General features: G+C 36.7%; 1 protein-coding gene across 1 annotated transcript in view; it reads left to right on the forward strand.

The window, feature by feature from the left end:
- Window positions 1-11709, forward strand: part of FILIP1 (filamin A interacting protein 1) — a 192433-nt gene extending 180724 nt beyond the window's left edge. Inside the window, exon 8 of the mRNA XM_060168334.1 lies at window positions 7905-11709. Within this exon, the coding sequence (XP_060024317.1) occupies window positions 7905-7945 (41 nt within the window). The 3' untranslated portion in view covers window positions 7946-11709. The remainder of the gene's footprint in view (window positions 1-7904) is intronic.
- The last annotated feature ends 607 nt before the right edge of the window (window positions 11710-12316 follow it).

A 12316-nucleotide genomic window follows, 5' to 3' on the forward strand; every position in this document is an offset into this window, starting at 1 on the left:
CAGATCAGGGAGATGAAGTGGAGAATCTCACAGTTTAGGCACTCCCTTGCGTTCAGCCCATTCTTGTGCCTAGGTCCAGAACTTATTAGGTCAGTATTTTCAGAGAATAAACCCCGGATCTCTGTAAGGGTGAAAGTAGAGTGAGGCTATGCGCCTCTCCCTCTGTGACTGAGACATCTAATCTCCTTTGGATTCCTTGAACTTCTCTGACTGCCCTGCCTCAGTCTCCTTTGCTGGTTCCTTATTGTATGCATACATTTTTTTTTTATTGAAGTATAGTTGATTTACAATGTTGTGTTAATTACTGCTGTACAGCAAAGTGATTCAGTTACACATATATATACATTCTTTTTATAATATTCTTTTCCATTACGGTTTATCACAGGATATTGAATAGAGTTCCCTGTGCTCTACAGTAGGACCTTGTTGTTTATCCATCCCATATATAATCATTTGCTTCTGCTCATCCCACACTCCCAATCCATCCCTCCCCCACCCCCTTCCCCTTGGCAACCACCAGTCTGTTCTCTGTGTACATGATTCTGTTTCATCGATAAGTTCATTTGCGTCATATTTTAGATTCCACATATAAGCGATATCATATGATATTTGTCTCTCTCTGTCTGACTTACTTCACTTAGTATGAGCATCTCTAGGTCCATCCACGTTGCTTGTGCATGCATCTTAAGGGTTGCTGTTCTCCTTATCTTTTCAAAAGCCATTTGCCTACACTACATGCTCATTCTGGTTACTTTATTCACTCCCATGGCTTCAGTTATCTCCCATACGCTGATGACGACCAAACCTCTATCTCCAACCATGCACTCAGCGTGGCACTGTACATCACCAACTTAGTTCCTCTCAAAGCCATTCTCAACAACCCCTCCATCCCTCTTCCAAGTTTTTTCCTTCTCCTATAATTCTCCACCTCAGGAGGAACGTCCCGAGCTACCCAGTCACTCAAGAAAGCCAGAAGCCACTTCGGGCCCCTCCTTGCCCCTCGCCCACCAAGGAGACTCATTCAGCAAGTCTCTCGTACCCCTGTCAAACCCCTGACACCTGAGGCAGCCGCACCCACATCTCCATTTTCCCCATCACTGCCTGAGTGGAGGTTCTAAGTACTTCTCATCTGGATGACTCTAATACTCTCCCAACCGATCCCATAATCTCCAGCCTCAAGGTTTCCTGATTCATTTTTCATTTTGTTTTTCAAAGTGCAAGTCGATCATCTCACTCCTCCATTTGAAGCCCTCCCAATCGTTATCCACAGCGTGCAAAGCCAGCTCCCTGGTGCGGCACTCAAGGCTCTGTGATCTGTCTCCCTCTCTCCCCACCCTCCCTTCCCCTCGCCTGGACTCCCACCCCCAGGCCCACAGAATGCCCCTCACAGTGGCCAGACCACTTTCCCTTGACTCTCTCAACTTGTTTCTTCTCCCTGGGTTGCCCTTCCTCCGACACTTCCTTCTGGTGGTTCTGTCCTCTGTTCAAAATCTCTTTTAAGAACTTCGCCTCCATGAACAAGACAAGCCATTATTTCAGAATCTAAGCCAGGGTTTAAAGCCTGTCATTTTTTACATTTTTACAGCAAATGCTGTAAAAAACTTGGTACTTATACTGTAGAGAAAGAAAACTAACAGTCAGAGGATGGCTGGGAGTTGGAGAAGAAAGAGCTGTTCCTGCTTCCTCCTTAGTTTGCAATACAAACCTGTGAGAATGATAAGGAGGGTGCTGACACATCATGCGTGAGAGCACAGAGGGAAAGAGGGAGCAGAGTCAGGGGAAATCCGGGTGCTGCCATGCTAGACGGTGTAAGTTACTGCTATGTCCCTCCAAAGGCTCCGTGGCAGGTAATGGATGCAGAACAGCCAGGAGTCCCGGACTGGGGAGTTCTTGCCTCTGAAGCTATCACACGTGTGCAGAGCTAAGGGGGTCTGGGAGCTTCCTGGGAAGCACAAACGTACTTGAATTATTTACGAATGGCTCATCCTCTCTTACTCCCCCAGAGGAGCATGAAAGCACTTCAGGAAAGAAAAAGTTCCAGGTGATTTGTCACGGTCTTCAGTTTCATGAAGGACCCTCTAAGATAGATCAGAGAGGCTTCCGTTTTAAGGGCTCAAACACCACCATCCATAAGCAGGATTTAGATTGAGGATAGATACTAAGGCGAACATGGAGAGAAGGTGGATTGCTCAACGACGGACTAGATTCCTGACATAGGACTGACCAGGAGATCAGAGGAAGGCTGTGTAACCTTTGGCAAACCACCTTACCTTGGCTTATGGCTTAGCATTCAGCTATGATCCTTTATGCTTCTGGCATTCCTCCTTAGAGTGATAAGGTGAGACGCTTCACTCTTGTTCAGTGAGCGACTTAAAAGAGTCTGCCATAATGCTTTTCCTAAGAACTAATAATTAATTGCTTATCTGGTAAAAGTAGTTTTGGCCTCTCTACTTGTGCTAATATTATGTATGTGTGATGGACAGAATTGCAAAGCCAAGGGCTGTTTAGAAATGAACTAGACTTTAGAGGTCAAGAAGATAATTATCCCTTTTATTAAAGATGAAAACAAAAACAAAACAAGAAACCCCCCAACGCTTAGAGTGTATCATTATCTTATTAATGATGAAACCAGGGCTTCAGTTTCTCCCAGTACCTTATTTAGGATTTCATACGAGTAAACCACTTCAAGTGGGCAAAGTGTATATTCATACATAGACTAAAAATAATATTTTAAAATAATAATATGGCCAAAGGATTTTGAGATATTGAGCTCTCTACATAGAAACCCTGTGTGTCAAAGTTCTCAAAACAGCAATTTGATGAACATTATCCTTATCTAAAAAACACAGTGCCCTTCTCAATTTTCACACATAATGTCATATTCCATGCTATCCTGTGACCCACCGTAGACTTAGATCAACCTAAGCTGATCTCAGCATCTAGCATCTAACACCTGTGTCTAAAAAGTAGAACCTGAGCATGTTTGGCTCAGGTACTCAGCTATTTTCCCACCATTTAGTTTTTATTTATAATCAATGTTATCTATGGGATAACTAGTTCCAATTTGCTTGTATCTGGGGAACCGTAATCTGTGTGAGAGGTAACAATTAGCTTGCCTGAAAAAAAATCTACCAATCATAACTGCGATGATTGGTAACTCCTGCAACCTGGGGGGGGCGGGTGAGGGGAAGATTTGGCCTGATGATGGAGTGGAAAATGTTCTGTAAGGAAGCAAATAAACTCTTAGGTGGTTGAGAAACCTCAAGAGAGTTTGTATCATCTGATTCCAAAGTTTCCTGAAGCAAATGACAGAACTGATTAGCGGAAGTATTTTTAATTAGCCGAGCTGAATCCAAAAGAAGAATACAAGTCCAAATCAACAGGGGAAGTTTATTGGATTTCCTATTTAAAACAGATGTTTTATCAGAACTCTGATTAACGTCTGAATGTGATAGGAACAGGACTGAATACTGAAGCAGTTTCTTAAAATGAACCTTAAAAGTAAACAATATCTAGGCACTCCTACTTCTGAAAGGTGTAGAGAATGCGGACATTTTTACAGGAGGATAAACCCCCCAGCAGGCAGCAAGGTCAAAGCTAGGGTTTGGTAGCTGGTGGAGGAAGAAAGGCAGAGCCCTAAGCCAGTGCCTTGCTCTCCAGGCAGAGCTCCTGCGGGTAGGAGCCATGGAACAGGAACAGGCCATATGCTGGCCAAACTGATGCAGAATCCAACAGGAAATGTTTTCTGTAACGCTGGTGTACAGTTTCCTGTGAATAAAGCAGCCCTCCTTTGCTGATGCAAAGTCCTGCTATAAATTGAACTTCTGCTTTGCTTTGTCTTTAGTATATGAATTTGGAGGCTATCGAAGTGATGTGGTCTCATTTACTAGAGTTGATTTTTAAAATTCAGAGCTCAAGAGTCCCCTTGAGGCTTGGCAGGGCGTAAACATAGGCACTGCTCTGGAGGAAGGCACTGACTTTTCAGGGAATACATCTTTCTTACTCCACAGCCAAGGGGTTCTCCTGGGAGGAATCAGAATTCCAGTTTGTTACCAGGTTGCCCCACTGTAGCACTCAAGAGACATTCTCCCCCAGATTTCTCCCCAAATCCTGACTTATGTATACAACTTTGGATCTCAAGTCATCTGGCTGGCCAGTAGTTTTGGGGATACCACCCAAGTAGGATAAATAAGTCATCTTTGTAAGGTCAGAAATCAAGTGTAATTAGGAATTGATAATCTGTTAAACTTCCTTTCCATGGAAGTTATCTAATAGCTAGTGTAATAAAAGAATGAATTCATTTCACAATAATATTATGAAAACAATGTATTCAATGTGTTACATGAAGCTTCTCAAGAAAAAAAACTTCAAGATAACACTTGAGAGAAACACATAGAGGAAAAAGTGCTTTGGTCAACTGTTAATATAAAAAATATATGTAAAAATCCAGTGTCCCCATGTACATATGCTGATTAAGATTTAGAGGGTTTTTTTCTTCTTCCAGTTAGAAAAATGGAAATTGTTATTAAATACCTACACAACAGAGGGCCCCAAATTTAAATGCTTCTCTATTTTGAGTTTGCTGATAGAGGTGGTAATGAAGTGTGGCTTTGGTCTCAATCTTCCTCATATATTCTACAGATTACTAAAGTCAGAAAAGTGGTATCTGTGAAGAGTAAAATTTAGATTACAGAATGACATCTGATTGTACTTAGGTCACCTTAGAGGTCCCTAATGACTTATTTGGGTCTTATTCTGAGATGAAATGAAGACAGAGTAGTAGATGGAAAAAAGATTTGCTCACTGACTTTGTAACTTCAATAAAATCTATAACATTATTTTATTGTACTAAATCATAAAAAAAAAAAAGGAAGGGACTTGGGAATTCTGTCTTAAAAAAAAAAAGCACAAATAATGGCATTAATCCCCGAAGCATTTTTATTTTATTATTATTTTTGTTGGCAACCATGAACTCCTTATGCATCAGATAGTTTTGCTGTGTAATGTCACCTCAAAATTTAATACCTTAAAACAACCTTTTTTATTTCGCGTAAGTTTGTGTATTGGCTGGGTGATTCTTATCTGAGTCAGTTTACAGATTTGGGGAAAACATAGATAATAAGCAAACATAGATTTAACAAATATGCTTAATAAGTTTCAAATGATAGAGCCACTATCATATAGATCTTATCTTACTGTCTTTAGAAACAAGATGAACTATGTCTCTATGATAGAGCCACTATCATATAAATCTTATCTCACTGTCTTTAGAAACAAGATGAAATATGTCTCTATGTTATAAAATAAAATAACTTGGGCTTGTTTTACTCTAAGTAAATTTTATGTACATAAATATTAAACCCCATCTTTTATTATTGAAGTTGAATAAAATAAAATAAACTCTCTTATTTGGCATTGTCAAATATTTTTGAGATAGTCTTTTTAGTAACATAATCTGATTAATAGCATTAATATATATATCATGCATGGATTACCAGTTTGCTACCTTAAAAATAATAATAAGATGTAATGGTCCAACCAAGACATTGTTTCTATGTATGTACTCTTGCCATATGTATTTTCACCAAATACTAATTCTGTAAAGCTATTATTATTATTTTTCTAAATTGGAGTATAGTTGACTTACAATGTTGTGTTACTTTCTACTGTACAGCAAAGAGAATCAGTTATACATATACGTATATCCACTCTTTTTTAGATTCTTTTCCCATATAGGTCATTACAGAGTATTGAGTAGAGTTCCCTGTGCTATACAATAGGTTCTCATTAGTTATCTATTTTATATATAGTTGTGTGTATATGTCAATCCCAATCTCCCAGTTTATCCTCCCTCCCCCCTTCCCCCCGGTAACCATAAAATTGTTTTCTACATCTGTGACTTTATTTCTGTTTTGTAAATAAATTTGTTTGTACCAGTTTTTTAGATTCCACATATAGGTGATATCATATGATATTTGTCTTTCTCTGTCTGACTTACTTCACTCAGTATGACAGTCTCTAGATCCATCCATGTTGCTGCAAATGGCACAACTTCATTTTCCTTTTTATGGCTGAGTAATAAACAGTCCATTGTATATATGTACCACATCTTCTTTATCCATTCATCTGTCAATGGACACTTAGGTTGCTTCCATGTCCTGGCTATTGTAAATAGTGCTGCAGTGAACATTGGGGTGCATGTATCTTGAAAAGCCATTATTATTACGGAATCTATAAGATGCTAGGATTAGGAGAAGGCAACTCTAGGAATTTAGAGGTTTGCACACTCAAGGGGAGAGAAGAAGGTACTGTAGTAAAAAAATATTAGCCCTGCCAGGGATTTGAGAGATGATATCTGATACCCTCATTTTGTAATGAGGAAACAAAGGCACAGGCATTCTGAATTACGTATACAATAAGAACAATTCTAGACTTCACTCTTTTAAATGTATGTTTCCTATGATCTCTTAAGGGAGGAAAATGGGGAAGATACTTTAATTCTATTAAGGAGGTTTGAGACCTACGTCTTTTCCCTCTTTGAAACCTACTATAGAAATTTTTAAAAAGAAAAAGTGTTGAGTGGGAAATAACATTTTAATGTGAGACCCTGATTTTTACCTGCATAATATTTTATTTAGTGTTTTTAGTTTTTACCTGAAGGTTTTGATACAATTTTAGGCCCTGAAAAAATTTGAGGCTAGAACAATTTTCCAAAGATAAAACGAGATAATGATTTTTATGGGTTTCTGGTACAGTAAAAAATCATACCTATGTCTTAAAAGCTTTTAAAAACCTTCATAGCTAGTTATTATTAAGTATAGAAAACATTTATGTATTTACTTTATCTGTTTTATCCCAAATTCAATTCGGAAAGGTCAAGGGAAGGAATGGAAATATCTCCACCTAGTGGTCAGTGTGAAGTAAACCTCTAGGTCTATGACATAATGAGCTTTCATTAATGTTTACTTAGATATTAATTATCCATGTTAAAAAATGTAAATAGTAAGAATTTGAGACTAACATGAGCATAATAGGTGGCAATTTCCTCACGCTATTCATAAACGTTGACATTAGTTGACCCGGAGGTAATACATTTTTCAGACAGAGAAACAATTTGAGGCTTAGTTATTTCTTTCCTCTGCTTTTTATCTCAGCAAAGGCAGGGCCCTGCTTCATTTTGCTCACCAGTGTAGTTCCATGCCCAGCACAGTGATGGGCATGTAGTAGGGCCTCAATGACATAATGAAGAAAAAGATGATAAATGTTCACAAAGGCATAAAGGTTAAAAGTGAAATCAATCAAATAAATAGAAATATTACTCATTGTGGCTGGTACTGTTCTAATTGCTATTTCTGAATCTATTTTTATTTACTTTTATAAAAATGAATTCAGATTTAAGAGCATATGCAGAATTATGCAAAAGGCAGCAGTCAGAGACAAAAATGAGTCATCTGTATTTAGTGACTTCTTGGGAATAATGAATATTTCCTTATTAAAACTCAAACCTATACCCATAAACAAGTAAAAGTATGTGACTATCGTTCAGAACAGAAATTCTAGGCAATAGTCCGGTTTCCACTATGGGACTTGTATATAGTAATGACTGTCTTTGTGTTCAGTGCTTTGCTTGGGGAAAATCAATCGAATATTGTTAGAATATCAGACGTGGTTTCTAAAAATCTTCAAGAATTTAGGGGTAAAGTTCCTATGTCAATATAAAGAACTTACCCAAGAATAGGAAAGATCTGCAGGAGAAGCTATTGGGCTCATGAACCTATTTTTGTTTGTTTTCTTGTTTAACACCTATGGTCTTTTAGTGAAATGATATGGTATTGACCCTCACATAAACTACTGATTTGAGTCTCAGTTTAATTGAAAATGCCGTGTCTTTCTTCTCTTTGTAGAAAGCATCATCATCCACCAGTTACATATGAACTCCAGATGAAATGGTAAACCGAGCACACACTGGGTGTGTGTACTTCTTCTGAGTCCCTGTTGAACGGATAGTATTTCTCCAGCTCTCCACCATCACTAAGGTCCTCTATGCTACTGATCATGACTGGAAATAACTTTCTACTTCCAGTGAATTTTTTTGAGGATACAAATGTAAAAACTGAACATGGTGTTGCTGACAATATAAAAATACATAGCATGAGAGCAATCCAATCTTTATGTCAAAATAAATTTCTCTTCCTTTTGCAAAGCTTTCAGGTCCATGGGCACATGCTGTGTAATTTATTTTTATAATACACTTTGTAATGTGATTTTTTACTAAAGTGTTTCCTTTTTCATAGTCTATGGCACATGTATCTGTAGAATACACTGTCAGTTCTTCAAAGTATTGGTAGTGGTGCATTCAAAATGGTAACCTATACTTATTTTCTTTCATCAATTTGTTATTTCTGAAAAAAAAGAAAGAAAGTACAACACTCTACATATTTCCTGGGGTAAATTCAAGACGTGAATCCGAAGCAGGAGATTCTGGAAGAGGTGTCATTATTGTTTGTACAATGCTGTGCTTCTGACCATGGTACAACACTAACAAATAACACTGACTTAAGAGCTTAAATACTTAAGCCAGTTTTTAAAGTTGATCTTTCTAGTGCTCTGTGCCCAAAACCTTGGATGAATTGGTTTTCATATGGAAGAAATTAATAGAAGGAGCTGTATGAGTTTAACCAGTAAGACTTACAGGAACATCTTCTACTGACAGTTCAATTATATTTCTGTTTGCATTGTTTACTTATATGTACAGGACTTATAATAAGGACCGTGATATCAGGATATTTCTCACAATCTACCCAAATGAAAGCCTGAAAATAAAAACTGACCTAGATGCTATCAGCATCTTTTTAAAATATGGTAGGAGAAATCCCAAGATAGATAACTTTTTTTTTTCTTGATAGCTAGGATTTGGACAGGATAATCTATAACCACATATAGGTTAGAGAATATGTTCTTTAAAGATTCAAAGCAAACATACATTACTCAAATCTCAGTGTCAGACCTGCTGTTGAATTTAGGTTTATGTGAAAATATGCATCAGAAATCTACTTGAAACCCTAATAGTATAGGTTTTTTTAAAAAAAGACTTTGTTAATATCGACATGTTTTCAGTAAGGTCTTTAAAAAGATAACTGAAAGAGAACTGAAGAGTTGACACATTTTCTAGGTGCAGAAATCATGTATCATGTCACTTTACTGAGATTAAAGAAAGAATGCCTCTGAGTGTCACAAGGATAACTAGAAAGTACACAAGTAATACTATTGGCCCATTTCTCCAGTCCACAGCTTTATCCAGGTTCCTAAGGCCAAGAGGGAAATCCACACTTCATCTCTGGAACAGAAATATCAGGTTTTAAGGTATACCTTGTGGAATTAGCAAATCATATTCAGTAGCTATTATAAATTAAATAACTATATTTTATGTAAAATTAGTTTTGATTTTTGTAAGTAAAAGAAATGCTACAGTAGGTTTGTCCTAGCATGAATGATTGTGAATGCATCACAGACCTGCAAGCCTTTCGTTACTGATTAAGGAAACTAGAGTGTGTATGTGTGAAGATTTTAAAAATTGTTATGGCTTTTGATTTCTGAAAACGTTTCTGAACTGTAAAGACAATTTCTATGAGAAAAGGGTTTTATTTACTATTGTTGTATTTTTTGACTCACAGTTAAGTTCCCTGTTTGCCAATGCTTATACTTCTGATGGCAAAAATATTCCGATATATCACAAACTAGCGTCTGACGCAAATAACTTTCTGAACATGTGGGAATTTTATTACACTAAGAGTGAACAGGCTAGAGGATAAAACTTTAAATACTTCTTGACTTTAATTTAAAATATTACAAATAATTTATATACATTTGGATCGAAAGTTTTTATTTCTCCTGCATTTATAATGAAATTTGGTACTTGCAAAGCAGAGTGAGGGTGATGGTGTGATCCAAGTCATTCAGATGGATACAGAGCTCTTTTCTGCCTCTGCTATGGTTAAGTCCTTTCTTCAAACTCTAATGGAATCTGAGTGACAGATGAGTAAAATTAACCTAAATTAATAAAAAAATTATCTTGAAATAAAATAATAGAATATTAAAAATTAACAGAAAATAGAAAACACCAAATAGTCATATCCTTATCTAATGAATAAACAAACAAGATCATAAATAGTCATATTCCAATATCAACATCCAATTGAAAAAATTGCCCCCATGGGCAATCCTGGCACCATCCCAGACTCACATGATTTCTATAGCTTTTATTATAAGCAAATCTCCAATCATCAGTATGAATGAGAATCAGTTTTGAATGGAATAATTAGGTTTTCTGAAATATAGTCATAATCAGTGTTTCCAGGTTAAGGCATATAATTGAACTAATCCATTATGTTGCCCTTTTCTTTTTGAGAGGAGAATGTTTTTTGAGGATATCTTCTACAAAGATTTTTTTTCAAGTATGTCATAAAATATTAGGGTGTGATGAAGTTAGTGGTAGAGGAAATATTCCAGATATTAGATGCCTGGAATGGCCACAAAATGTGCAGAATGAACTGCATCTTAGGACAACCATTTGAAAAAAAATCATGGTGTGGAATATCTAGCTTAAACATTAACAGAGACACCAACACTATTGAAATAATTCACAGCTTCTAAAAACCAGTGACGAGGAGTAAATGGTGTATCAGACAATGCCTTTAATATGTTTGTGCCTTTTCTATTTATACTGTAGTTGAATTTTCCTGGAAATAAATAAAAAACATAGCAAAAGTAGGGTGTGTTCATGCATTTGATGAGCAACAATTCTAAAAACAATGAAAATGCAAGATGGAAGTTTAAAAAAAAGCATACCTGGCATCTGAGGCCTATACGCCCCTCTGGACTCCCACATTTACGCCTCTGCTAAAAATACTAATGAGAAGGCAAAAAGGAAAAATGACAAAAATTGTTGTAACAAATTCATAAAAATTGGGAGAGTTTCATGGAATTAATTTTGCTTAGTGACCACTAAAATTTTATTTTCTTAAATTTTCAGCATTTACTCCATAACTAAATGATGAAAACTGTGTTTGTTACTTAGGGAAAATGCCATAGATTCATAAATTTACACAGAAATATTTATAGGTGCCATGACATGATTCTTTTATTTTCTGGTGTTGTTTTCTTTTTGTTTGTTTATGTTATTTGGGTAATTTTACCTCACCATTCACAGATTTTGTTATTTTAACAATTCAGATCTGTATTTCTTTAGATTTTGCTTTAAAAATATCAGATGTTAGCTCTTCCAATATAAGAGACTTACAATGTGATCAGGTATTCTTAGAAGTCTTGCAAGGTTTAATGGATTTTCAAAAGCAAAAGATTGCATTGAAAAATTTTGGAGCTACATTCTATTTTCACAGCATTCTCAATTTTGTTTCCTTTAAGTTTTGTTAAATCCATGAGAAGTTTATTATTTTTCACTACAGCCGAGTGAATTTATGGATATGTACTTGTTTTTTCTATGAATGTAATATCCTACTTTCAGTTCTTCACAGGCTATTGAAATCATTTAACCAATTAAGACATTTTCTGTATTATTTCCAAAGCCAACTATGTTTATGAAAATCTCACCAGAGTGAGAAAAATAACAATTGTGATATGAAAGCATTGTGCAATATTCTTTTTTGAGTTGGAACATAATATTCATCAAATTAAAATCATTTAAAATGAGTATTCAACTTTATTTTTACTTAAAATTGTTTGCTTTAAAATAGTCTTCCCTTCTGCATTTTGTATTTTCTTTAAAATATGGTGGTTTTGACTGTGAATACGCAGAAGCAGTACAGCAGATCTGCCAAAATGAGAGACGCTTTTCCTTGGAGTTACATCACAGTTTGATTCCTTAGTGAGATGAAAACTGCAAGACACCAAGAGACGCAGCTGGTTGCAGGGCTTCCCTCGCCCCTTTTAGCCTCCCCAAATGCTTTGTCCATCAACATTCAGATATTTCCCACTGCGTTCCGCTGTCAATCTAGAGGGGGATTACTCGGTAGAGCGAACGCTCCTGAGGTTTTCCAGCAGTCCTCAGCCAGCCTCTATCTACATGGACAGTTGGGTAGTGGTTTCAGCAGAGTGTGCTGGGGGTAACTGTGGGGTTGTGCTCTGATCCCTTTTATTTGTCAGCCTCGTGCCAGAAATGGTGGTCCATTGCCATAGCCAATCCGAATGTATCTTTGCCTTACTGGGGACAAAGGAATGGGTTTCTCCTATTATTTAAAGATACACATATCCAAAAAGCAGGCAAGGCTGATGTCTACCCAAAGATGCCTTCCACAGG

Source organism: Lagenorhynchus albirostris, chromosome 12 (genome assembly GCF_949774975.1).
Source record: "Lagenorhynchus albirostris chromosome 12, mLagAlb1.1, whole genome shotgun sequence".
Taxonomy (NCBI): domain Eukaryota; kingdom Metazoa; phylum Chordata; class Mammalia; order Artiodactyla; family Delphinidae; genus Lagenorhynchus; species Lagenorhynchus albirostris.